This window comes from Trachurus japonicus, chromosome 7 (genome assembly GCF_045865225.1).
Source record: "Trachurus japonicus isolate A0001 chromosome 7, Traja_1.0".
Classification (NCBI taxonomy): Eukaryota; Metazoa; Chordata; class Actinopteri; order Carangiformes; family Carangidae; genus Trachurus; species Trachurus japonicus.
In genome coordinates, this window is record NC_140913.1 from 16,918,367 (window position 1) to 16,931,429 (window position 13,063).

A 13,063-nucleotide genomic window follows, 5' to 3' on the forward strand; every position below is an offset into this window, starting at 1 on the left:
AAACATTTGACCAACCACAGAGTAATAGAGGTTCAAGTGGATCTGAAACCAAAAGCACCACAGTGAAAAAAGGCAGAAGACAGAAGATGATGAAAAGGGAAGGCAAAATACAGCAGCCTATAGAGATAAAGATATGTAAGCAACGGCCCCGTCTTGCAGAGGCAGAGTGGATTTATCAGAGGGATATGCATGATGTTTCAGTGGAGGAGGCCAGATGAAAAGACTGATGAAAAGAAATATGAAACAGAGTCCAATGTTGGTGGGTGATGGAAGCAGGAGGTGGATGTTCTTTGAAGAGGGGAGAGATGGTAAATTGGCACCAAGAAATACAGAAAAAAAAGTGGGGAAAGAGGAAAATGATGAAATATATATATATATATATATATATATATATATATATATATATATATATGAAGAGGCATTGGAAACCTAAAAAATGAATATGTGGGGTGAGATGGGAATAGATGTCATGTGAACAGCCAATGATAGATACATAATTTAACATATCTTGATTGAAGTAAAATATAATTCTGTATTGTGTAGGCTGTTGTTGTGGAGGAATATTTTTTCAGCTGTTGCAAAGTAAACGGGACTGGACGGACCATCCACTGGAAGGGATAGAGCTGTCTCTTTTTCCTCTGAAGGCTCAAATCCTGCAAATGTTTTATCAGTCAGTGGTGACCAATGTAGGCCCTACTGTTTTATGCTGCAGTCTACTGGGGCAGCAGCATGTCTAACCTGAACACGAGAAGACTGGACAAGCTGGTTATAAAAGCTGGAACTGGATATTATTACTAGTATTACTGTTAGCCTGAATTATTCCTATAGGAGATGAATGAAGTACTGTATCCATTCTTAACTTAATGTAGCTATATGATTGGGCTCAGCTCCACAAGGGGGCAACTGTAGGCTAACATTAAAATACTTATGAATAATAAAACATTCTTGCGGCCGTCGTTAAGTTCTAATACTTTTCTACTGAAGAATCACTATAACATCAGGGTTTTAATTTTTCCTCCACCCCTTGGCGTGGGGTTGATCTAGTCTATCTTTAGTTTAAACTGTCCCTTAAAATATTATTACTGTATACTGCATGTTCTCATGTGACACTTGTCTCTGATTAGTTAACTGAAGAGTAAAAGATGTGTAAAATTATGGATTTGTCTCACAGAAGGTCTCTCCGTTAGACGGTGCCTGTCACTGTGCTGCCTGAAAAAAAAAACCCACACTGCTGACACTCCTGTGTGGGCTGCAGCACAGCCTGTCTTTCCATCAGCAGCTGTCATCACTGTCTGCACACACAGTAATTAATGTGCCATCATGTTGGTGCAACATCTTGAGTATAATTTTCCTATCAGTGCCATCATGCTAGGTATATTTTTTAAGCAGTTGGGCCAAAAGGGATGGTGGTAACCTTTTTTTGTCTGCTATTTTATTGTCTAGCTTTTATTTTTAAACTTACAGAGAAGAAGAAGTTTAGTGTCAAAGACCATGAGTGAAATGCTGTAATTTGGCACATAGCCAGGGTCAGACTGTAATGTTAATGTAACATTATGACATAGGGACTATGAAACTTGAGAGAAGCCTTTTATTCAACATGAACATAATACAACCTAACAAAATGTGCAAATGTGCAGCAGCAACTAAATGTTTTTCTGCTTGATTCTTGTGCGAACTGGCTTAACATACAGCTGAAACATTAGCACTGATAAATAACATGAAAAATATCTCCACTGATAATGTTATGTTATGAGCTATGAAACTGTGCCACAGTCAGGCAAGGCCAGCAGTGCTTGACCAGTTAAAGTCTGTCTTCCATGTCCTGGTTTGCATTTCGATTCAGTTTTTGAGAAAGCCTAACACATCGAGGGGTCACATCAGCGTGACCCTTTTAAAAAAAAAAGAAGAAGAAAAAAAAAGAAGCACTTCGTAGAAAACTGAAAATTTATTTTCAAGTAGGCTTTTGCAAAAACTGTCCCCAATCTCTCCACTGCTGAATTTTTTGCTCTTGATCGAAGGCTAAAGTCGTCACACAAGTTAACATACGGTAAGCAACTTATTAAAGCAAGATTAATATTATATTAGTATTATAGGCTATATATAGGCTATAGCCTATTTAAGGAGCTGATATACACCTACCACAGAGACAGCATTCACAGACTGTTACTCTTGTTCGGAGGGCACGACTCAAGTCTGCTGGGACCCATGTTGCCTTCAAGGAAAAGTAAAATAAAATTGCAAATCTCGTACAACAAACTGTAACTCTCTATAAAATTAAGTGTAGGCTAGTAGCCTATTATGTAGTGCACTCAGTGATAATTATTAAGTGGAAACATCATTATCAACTGACAGTCAACAAATTAAAAAACTAAACTAAACTAAAACTAAATCTAAAAACTGACAATTCTCAGCTCATTTGTGTCTGATTTTTAGCTACAAGTGACCGTAGTTGTAACCACAAGCTACAAACAAATCTACATTGTAGACATTTATTTGGTTACTATACCTTTAAATTTTCCCGTCATGCCTCGCTGTGTTTGAAAGCGTTAACTCAAGAACCGTTTTCTCGCAAACAAAAACATTCTTTGAAAGACAAACACGAGCATTGTAAACTTTCGGCCACGTGTAATCACAGAAAGATTACACTAAGAGGTTTTAGTTTTTGACACCGTCACTGTAAATGACCTCCCTTTGTCCTCCGTCATATACGCCGTTTCTCCTGTTTACATCCGGGCATTCCGAAGGCTTGCTCTCTGAGCTACCCACAGAGGACCTGGTTTCTCCCATAATGCTCAGGGGAAAGTCCCCGGACCAATGGCAGAAAGTGCTCTGGTTGATACCAGCGTCGTTCAGCGACGCACCGTGAACAAGCTGAGACGTTCACTGAACTGAGCTTGGTGTTCGCTGTTCGACATTGTCAGTGCTGTAGTAATGCAAGTACGCTCACACGACGCGTGAACAGAACGGGGCTCATTCTCAGGATGCTCTTTTCTTACAGCGTGGCTTTGCTTCCGTCAAAATAGCCCATTATCCCTCACTCCCCCTGCTTTTATTAGTTTTTAACATGGATGTATTTCACGTGGGCTATTTCAACAAATTCTAAATTAAAATGAATACATCTTGAAGGGATGGGGTAGCCTACTTCAAAATACAAAAGCTTTTATTCTGAACAAACACAAAATTTAATAGGTTAGTTTTATCAAAACTGTGGAATCATGAGTGACAGCTCATCAGGTGTAGGGTATGTAATCTAACCAAATCCAAACCATGTCACTTGACATTTTTAATTTTACATGCGGGGGTCAAGGGTGTGCACGCTGTGTCATAGCAAATGAATGACACACACCAGGGTTATTGTATTACAGTAATAGCAAGACTGACAATTCATAAGAATTAGGCGAGGTACCACAGACTTAAAAATGTGTTTAGGTCGCCATCTCGTGGTTAGAAATGTGATGTGCAACCCTACAACTACATACACTCAGAGCAGTTGCTCTGCATGCACTAACCAACCCAAGACTACAATTTGGAACATAAAGCAGAAAGCTCAGGATAAATAATAAATAAATATTATTTGTGTAGTGCTTCAATCCCTTACACATCCATTTTGAGAGAATCAGTATTTCAGTAACCAATTAGATGTTCTAATATGAGATTAGAAGTTATTAGCCTAGTGGCGAATATCTGATGAAATACATTCTCTTAGTGGTGATATAGGCCTACCACATGGACAGTCAGCAGTCAGCAGCTCCTCATCATGGAGCAGACTGAGCCCTCTAGTGGTGGGTAGATCAGGACCTTACTGAGTTCATATCTAACCATGTCAGCATGTAATTAGATGATATGGTGCAAGTAAAAGGGTAGAAAATGTGTAAGATGATACAGAAATATCATGCACCCCATCATTATTACTCTGCTATAGAACCAGTAGCTCTGTGGTGTCACCTTTCTGCATGACAGGGGGAGAACAAAGACACTTGTTTTTCCATGTTGATACCACTAGAGGGAGGAGCACCCATTCAGCATCCCTCTCTAATAGGCTACACTGGCATGAGATTACACACAGACACGGGCACACTGTACACCAACTGGATTAGGCAGTAAACAAAAAGATTATTGCGTCACATGGTGGCCCCTGCAAATGGTGCCTGTCGGTAACCTACTTCCCCCTTTGAGATATCCCATCATTCATTTGGAGTGGGCGTAGGCTCACGCAGCAGCAGCATCACAATGGTTCAGCTCCTCCCTGCTGTATCCTGGGGAGACGGAGGGGAGGGAGAGATAGAGAGAGGATCAGGGTCAGATGAAGTCTGAGTGACGAAGGCGGTGTGTGCAAATGAAGGGAAGAGTGTGTGTGCATGTGTGTGAGAGTGGACGAATCAGGGAGGGTTAGAGAGTGAGGGGAGAGGGGGGGGTTTGCACGCGCGCATGTGTGTGTGCATGTGTGTGCATGTGTGAGAGAGAGATAGGAGGAAATTCAGACAGGAGGAGGAAGGGGACATAAAGAGAGGAAGGAAGAGGGGGGCAAGAGGAAAAAGACAAGACAAGGGGACCCAGACTGAGAGGGAAGATGGCTGAACCAGAGCTGAAATCACGGAGCAGGGAGAGCGTTGCTAAGGCGGCAAGCCAGGAGAAGATGGGGGGTAGGTACAGTGCACGCTCACACTCCTGTAGATACCACATGGTGCAGTGCTGCATTAATCCACCATGCGCTCTGATGCAACAATGCCTGATGCAAGAGTGCATTCAGGCTCATGTAGCTATGGAGATACATCTTGCTGATTTAGTTAGGTGTGCGTGTGATGATGATGATGATGATGATGATGACAGGTGACTGTGAAGGAAAGTGACATGTTTAATAAAAAGCCGATCTTGTTCTGCCTCACCCTTCACTGGGCCTTAACACAGTTCGACATGATGTGGTCTGTGTTTACAGAAACAGAAGGAGGGGTAAATCAGGAAAAAGAGGTGTCATTCATTAGAAACTGGTTTTATATTTAGTCCCGATGAGTCTGTAAGACCTCATCTTATACTGTCTTTACCAGGGATCACGTGAAATTCAGTATTGAGAATGTACAACCTGGATTTATGTTAGAAAAAACTCTACACAGAAAGATTATTGGCAAAATCAAATGCAAAACTCTTGTCACATAGTCTGCTGTCCTCTTTCCCTCAGCAGCTGTGGCTGACCCAGACCAAGATGGTCTGATTGTGGAGCAGCCAGCCTCTCCATCTACCCCCATGGTCTCTGCTCCCACTGCCACCAGTCCCACCGAGGGCTCACCTGCCAAAGCGGAGAAGATCGAACTCAAACGCAGCATCACCCTCTTCAACGGTGTGGGAATGATCATAGGCACCATCATCGGCTCGGGCATTTTCGTCACTCCAACAGGTGTTATCAAAGAGACGGGCTCAGCCGGGCTCTCCCTGATCATCTGGTCTGCCTGTGGAGTGGTATCTACCATGGGTGCCCTATGCTACGCCGAGCTGGGCACAACCATCGCTAAGTCAGGAGGAGACTACACGTACATCTTAGAAGTGTACGGCGAACTAGCGGCCTTTCTGAAACTGTGGGTGGAGATGCTCATCATTCGGCCGTCGTCACAGTATGTGGTGTCACTGGTGTTTGCAACCTATCTCCTGAAACCTCTCTACCCAAACTGTCCTGTGCCGGACAGTGCTGCCAAGCTCATTGCCTGCCTGTGTCTTAGTGAGTGGGTTACTTTACCTCTACAGACAAACAATTTAAGACATATGTTGGATGCATTTCATCCCATTTTCTTTATTCCTCTCATCCCTGATTCTCCTCTGTGTTTACTGTTGTTATCTCCCACCCTCTGCAGCATCCCTGACGTTTGTCAACTGTATCAGCGTCAGAGCGGCCACCAAGGTACAGGACTTGTTCACGGCCTCCAAGTTGGTAGCTTTGGTCATCATCATCCTCTTTGGCTTTATCCAGATTTCCACAGGTGAGTCCTCTTCACTCACAGACTGACTGACAGACAGATCCTCACAGACACTGACAACAGAACCACATGAACTTCATTTTCAGGGATCTTTGTGAATCTGTAAAGTAGCCATGTACAGTAACACAAAGAGACCTCCTTACTCAGCTTTGGATAAACTGCCTTACCAACATCTGGGTTTTAATCCAGTGTCCTTTATCCACATTAGTTCTGTTCAGTATACATTTCTTCAACCTCCCCTTATTTGATGTTAAACAGAGAGGTTAGATAATTTAATATAAAAAAAGCAACTTTTGTGAAATTTAATAGTAGTTTAACAGTGTGTTTTGGTAGGCTATAAATGCATAATTGCGTATATACCAAACATATTTTTTAATGATTTACCAATTTATCAAACAGTATAAAAGTATATGTTAATGATCAGTAAATAACACCACATGATGTGAATGTGAATGTTTTATACACTCACAGTAGTAGATATTTTCTTGGCGCTCTCAACAAACATTGCTTCCCTTACCTTCCATTCCCCTTCTTTTCACTTTTGTTAGTGTAATAATTAAATTATAGACAGTAGGATTCCAATTTTAAGATTTCATATAGCCTAATTATTCACATCAGTCTTTCATCTTTACGTACAACAAAACCTCCTTGCACTGAGGTGGGCTTTATTTATTTATTTTTTGGTCTCTAATGATCAACTAATTGTTGACCAACACTAATGTGCTCAACCAAGCGGACTGCCCTCCTTTCAGTTTGTTTGCACAGTTTGCCGAGTCTGAACACAAGGCTTTTCTGTCTTCAGCCATGTAATTGAGTCAGAGTGAGTGTGCACACTGTGCAGCCATGTGCACGTGTGTCAGTGTGGGTGTAAATTGAATTTGAACATTACTGAGAATAATTGGTTTGATATATCACGCATTTGTGCAAAATGTACCACATACGGTAGAATAGATTTAAATATAAAGGAAAATGTGGCCTATTATGAAACATCAGTGCAAATAAAATAGATTTTCTTCCATACAGAGAGAAAGACAGTTGGGCTGATGATGTGGTTCACATGTGAAATGTCTGCTCCGTACTCCTCTGTATGTATGCTTTGCATTTCTAAAATAGCCAAGTGACTGATTCTGCTCCAGTCATGCAGTTCAAAATGAAAGAGCGCGAAGAGAGGAGAGAGTGTTTGCTCCATGCTACATCTGCTGCTCTCCCCCTCTTTTGCAAAGCCATGCCCACCACCATTGTGCTCTACACTGTGTTGCCATGGAAACAGGGCGGCAAAGGCTTGCCGGCTGTCTTTCAGAGGACTGAGTGAGAAAATAATGTGTGTATAACAGGCCTCACGGAAAGAAAAGTCATTACCATCTGAAAGCGACAGGTAGAGGAAGGAACCACGCAGAAGCAAGACTTCAAGCTGCCCTCGCTGATGATGTACCTGTTTTGGTAACTGCTGTGCGAGCAAATGGGTTTACTGAGGTTTGTGCCTCAAAACCTATTTTTTGCTAATTTTTAGATGCAGATGGCATTTAAAAATTATATTTTCCCTACATCAAAGGAAATGCTCAAACCCAGAGTTGAAACGCTGGAGATAAAATCCTGAACTGGCTGCTGGTTGAAAATGTCAAGCAGCAACAGACAGACTGTGCACAAGAAGTCAAACAGTGACAGAAGCCCTAATGAGAATCCATTTAATATCTATGAAACCGCATAAAAATTTAATGGACAAGTGTGAAAAGAAATACATATATTGTGTGTAACTGCTCATTTTTTCTATGTGTGCAGGTGATGTGCCATACCTGGCACCAGACAAGGCTTTTGAAGGCAGCAAATTGGGAGTTGACAACATTGTCTTGGCTTTATACAGTGGACTCTTTGCTTTTGGAGGCTGGTGAGGCATTTGTGACCTGTTTAATGAATTGTGCATTTATTTCGTAATACACATGATTTTTCATGTTTCCACAACCCTAAAATAGAACTATTTGTTTTATTTTTTCCTAGGAATTACCTGAATTACGTAACCGAGGAGATGATCGATCCAGAGAGGTGACTTAAATGTGATGAAGGTTGTTTTGAGGATTGTACAGACCCTCCTGTAAATATTTGCCACCAATACCCTTATCCATGTCTGAGCTTGTTTGCTCTCAGCTGGTTGCATGGGAATTCAATATAGAGGGGCTAGACAAAGCAACAGGACCATACATGTAAACTAATACAATATAATATCAACTTCAAAAAGTCTGTAGAGATGAATCCTCAGCAGTTGCAACAAACATTGAACATTATAAACTCACATTGGACTGGATTAGATATTCCAGTTGTTTTGTCTATCTTTTTTATGCTGTTTCAAATACTGCATTTTGCTGAGCTGCATGTATTACTGAGCACAACTAACCCTCCAAAAAATACATGAAACTGTATGATCACATTTGCAGTTGAATTGCAATTGAAATGAAACCGAACACAAACTCAATCACCAATCTCATAAATAGTGGAACAGAAAACAAATATGTTGTTAATGGGTTTGTCTTTTAAATGAATTGTGAACTTTTCCCCTGTAGGAACCTGCCCTTGGCTATCATTATATCCATGCCTATAGTGACAGTGGTGTATGTCCTGACCAACCTGGCCTACTTCACCACCATCTCACCTGAAGTTATGGTCGAGTCTGAGGCTGTTGCCGTGGTGAGCATTACCTCTGTCATACGGTTATGAGACGAAACAGCTGCCTTCATATATTATGCTACAGAGTGTAATGTTTTGCAGAGTTTTGGGGAGTACCACCTTGGTGTGATGTCCTGGTTGATTCCTGTCTTTGTGGGACTGTCCTGCTTTGGAGCTGTCAATGGATCCCTCTTCACCTCTGCAAGGTGTGTGAGGATAATTATTGAATATCAATAGCATTTTACACAACACAAGACATGTACTGAACTTAGGGTTGGAAACCAAGCTTTCTTTTGCAATGATTAAACTGGAGTCATGATGTTTGAGAACAGGATACACAACTTTAAGGGGTGAGTGTTCAAAAATGTTGGAGGAATGTCAAGTTTCAGGTGGGCAAAAGGAGCTTATTCCAAAATCTGAAGCTGTTATTGGTCGGACATTTTATCTAGGCCAACTATTTCATCACAAAAAAGCTATGAAAGAGCTTTCTTTCTTCTAGGTTGTTCTATGCTGGAGCTCGAGAGGGTCAACTCCCTGCTGCTCTGGGATTGGTTCACACAGACCTTTTCACACCAGTGCCGTCCCTAATCTTCACAGTAAGACTCCAGCTACTACACAGTGATTCAGTTACTTTTGCGTTTTTAAAAACCATCACCATTAAACTCTGACGCTCAGAATCCTGCAAATAAAAAAGCAATGTCCACAAAAAATATCTTTAAGAAATTCACTGTGTGTGTTGTTGCCGGTGTATGGGAAACTGATATTGTCTTTTATTCCTTTTCTCTTATACCAGTGTTTGCTGTCCATGTTCTACGCCATCTCCCAGGACATCTTCTCTGTCATCAATCTTTTCAGCTTCTTCACATGGCTGTGTGTCGGTATGGCCATTGCGGGTATGGTCTGGCTGCGCCTTACCAAGCCTGACCTCAGAAGGCCCATCAAGGTAGAGCACCCATGTCTGAAAAGTTGTATTTACAGGTGGTAAAAACTTGTAGAATTGAATTGCAGATGGATGAAAAGTACATCTTTAAGAAGTTGAGACAAATGGTGCAAGACCTTGACTCAAAGTGAGCCTCAGTCAGTTGCTCTGTCTGCCTGTAACACAAACATGTCTCCTGGTTTCATAAAACCTTTCACTTTTTTATGAAACAGCTATTGTATCACTGCTCTTGTTATTGTTTGGATGTGGAACCGTACTGTGATTTCAGGATGGGAGTGGTACTTGCATGAATACACAGCTCTTTGTTTCTGGTTCATCAGTGGGATATTTCTTTAGTTGACTGGAGTCTTTCATCTCTCCTTTGAACCTGAGTGCTCTCAGCACAATTGTTTTATAAGAATAAAATGAAGCGGTTATCTTCATGAGACAAAACAATCTTTTTCATCTAAATTTAGCTTCTGTCCGAACAACAGTCTTTTCTTTATCTCATCATGATCAATATTTTAGGTACTGCCAATTTAATAATGCATAATGATAAAGTCTGGGCTAATTTTGATAACTTTAAATGTTACTGTTATAAACTTACCAATAATTTTTATTAGTAAATCATTGATTTTTTGTTTTGTTTTTGTTTTTGCGTTTTGTATTGTTAAAGCAGAAGTAAGTGGTCCGGTCGTTTTCGCTAATGCTGCGTTCCAGGCAGGCTTTTGAAATCGTAAATTACAGCTTCAAGTCACAACTTTTAATATGAATCAGCAAAGTACTTAGTTATATTCTACTGGTTTTAACTGAGGATGTCATAATATACAGTACACAAACAACTAAACAAGACCATGAGGCAACTTCAACCACTTCTGTATCATTATCAATTCTCTCAACATCATTAGTTATCCCCATAGATCACTGCATCACCCGCACAGAGAATTGGCAGAGGTTGATATTTTATATGAAAAGACATAATACCTTTCAGCAAAAGCAGTCACTTTGCAGCAAAATACTAGTGATAACAATAGTATTTTATTAACTGCCCATCATTTTAAGTAGGACACCTTCATCTTCTGTGCTCTCTCACTGCAGGTGTATTTATTCATCCCTGTGACTTTCGTTCTGGGCTGCGTCTTCATGATTGTCGTGTCTTTCTGGGCGGCTCCATTTGAGTGCCTGGTAGGCAGCAGCATTATTCTCACAGGCATCCCAGCATACCTACTGGGCTACAAGTGGAAGAAACCCCATGTGGTCAGGAAGATGCTGGGTGAGTGTGACATTTAAGTTTTTTTTCATAGTGTCTCTGTCTGTTTGTCTAGGCCAGGCGAGAGACACTTTCATTACAGTGTGTTATGTGAGAATGTGTATGTGTATGCTGCCGCGGGCAATGGTACATTTCATTTGTTTATAAAGTCAGCATGAGAGACTCGAACCAACGTGTTGATCTGACGGCATTTGATCTGCAGTGACCTAGCTAAGGAAAATAAACATGCATAATATTATGAGTTGTTTCTCCTCAGAAATCTTCACCATGTTCTGTCAGAAGATCTTCATGTCTGTTCCTGAGGAGAGGGGGCAACGTGAGGCGGCTGAGTAACGGACTGAGCAAGATGAAGGACTGAGTCAATATTTTTGTCTGAACATTCTTGACATGTTTACATCCATTCACTTGTAAGTTGTCCACACCAGCTTTTCTTTTTGTAACCTTTATCAAACCGTGCAGGTAACTGTGGAACCCATCTACTCAACAAGAGCAGATTGAAGATTGATGTTATTTTGTGAACAAAGAGTGTAGGCTTATTTCATACAGAGTGGTTGTCGAAACATTAGTCAGGATTCGAATTGCAGACATTTCATCCTGCTTTTATTCTGCATCTGTTTCAATCTCCTTTTATTTACGACATGCTTATAAGCTGCATGTTATTTAGTTAATGGGGAGTCATGCTCGGATACTAATGCAAGGCACGTGATTAATTGTATACTGAAAACACAAGCTCCAGACAATATATTCTAATGGCCTAAAGCAGCAAGTTCTTGTAATTGTTTGCCTGAATTGTACAAATGGGTTGTTAAATGAGGCAGAAAAGACATTATTAATTTTATTTACTTTAACTTAACACTAGCAATCAAAACTACACATAGTTTATTATAGTTTAATAGAGTGAACTCTTGAGATAGTTGATGATGAATTTATTCATCAATAAGTCGCACAATGGGTTGGAAGAAGGAGTGGTTACAAAGTATAACAATGATAAAACTATACAGATAGGCTACTAATATTTGTCTTAATTGAATATTGATTTCTATATTTGTATTTTTTGTATTCATTTTTAAATTGAACCCACAGCACCACCTTGAAGCACAAACTAAAATGAGATAAAACAACATGTGTAATATTTCCGTAAGATGTGTTGCTGTGAAGCAGATCTGTTTCCTATATCAATATGCTCAGTGTCAACAATCTATATGTGATGATACAGTACATGAAAAAAACAGTGGATACCAGCACCTGTTTGTGAGCCGTTTTTATAAGAAACTGAGGAACTGTATAGGTGTCATTCTAGTGGCTGTATGTAGTAAATTCCATTGTAGTGTTAGTATTTTGTATTGCGTGTATGTATTATCTGTGCCGGCCGTGTCAATGCTGATATCCCAATTTTTTAAATTTTTTTTATTGTCACTCTAAGACCAAATTGAATGTTGCAACAATTTTTTTTTCTAAATAGCAACTGTACAAGTTTTAAACTGAATATCTGAGGTTTTCCCCAAAGTTATTGTAAGCACTTTGCCAGCCCACTCAAGCTCCCAGAGGAAAAAAAAAAAGTCTCTGAGGAAAATGAAGTACAGTGGAGTTTGTGTAGGTTAGCAAAGGTCTCTGCACAGAATAGAGTGACAGTCCCTTTAAACATCAACTGTGGTAACACAGAAACTTTCTGCCACCATGAATGGGAAATATTGATTGGAAACAATGTCCAACTTCTTTGTTCTGGAAAATGGACAATGATCAATCAAATGTTAAAAACACTAACCTAGAATTTCATTAACGTGTAAATTAGAGAGGGAACAGCTGATGTTTACAGAAGAGTTCAAGAGAAAGAAGTTAATAATGGGTTATTAAAGCTTTTCAACATAAAGCACAATTTTCATTCCATAACTTTTAAAATCCTCATCATAGTCAGATACTTGTGAGTGAATCAACAAATCCAATCATCAAATAATGCTACAAACACACACTAATGATTGATTGAGAGATGATGAAGATACATGGTTTCTGTTGGCCTCATCGTGTATTTTATGTTATGAACATACTTGGTCTATGTACAAAGCATTGCTATATGTGTGAATTGATAATGCCTTTAATGGTTTTTGCCTAGTGAAATGTTATAGAGAAAAACAAAACTCTTGATGGCATATTTTTAATCTTAAAACCTGAAAGTACCTCTGTCAGCTGTTATAACTGTTGTCTGTCAGTGACCATGGCAGGTACATGTAATAAAACATATTTTTGTTCAAA

At 40.0% G+C, this 13,063-nt stretch overlaps 1 protein-coding gene and 1 non-coding gene across 3 annotated transcripts; both read left to right on the forward strand.

Annotated features, from left to right (window-relative positions):
- The first annotated feature begins 2,731 nt into the window (after positions 1 to 2,731).
- Positions 2,732 to 2,986, forward strand: LOC146984484 (RNase MRP). The gene has a single exon (XR_015036238.1).
- Positions 2,987 to 4,405: 1,419 nt separating this feature from the next.
- Positions 4,406 to 13,063, forward strand: LOC146984485 (large neutral amino acids transporter small subunit 1-like). Of its 2 annotated transcripts, none has more exons than XM_085781613.1 (11): positions 4,406 to 4,643; positions 5,177 to 5,710; positions 5,844 to 5,969; positions 7,746 to 7,851; positions 7,962 to 8,006; positions 8,522 to 8,645; positions 8,727 to 8,830; positions 9,124 to 9,220; positions 9,418 to 9,567; positions 10,642 to 10,816; positions 11,070 to 13,063. In XM_085781613.1, the coding sequence occupies exons 1-11, from the start codon at positions 4,571 to 4,573 to the stop codon at positions 11,144 to 11,146; spliced, it is 1,611 nt and encodes a 536-aa protein (XP_085637739.1). In that variant the 5' UTR covers positions 4,406 to 4,570; the 3' UTR covers positions 11,147 to 13,063. The 2 variants fall into 2 exon arrangements, with proteins under 2 accessions (XP_085637739.1, XP_085637740.1); XM_085781614.1 differs by having other exon boundaries at positions 5,180 to 5,710.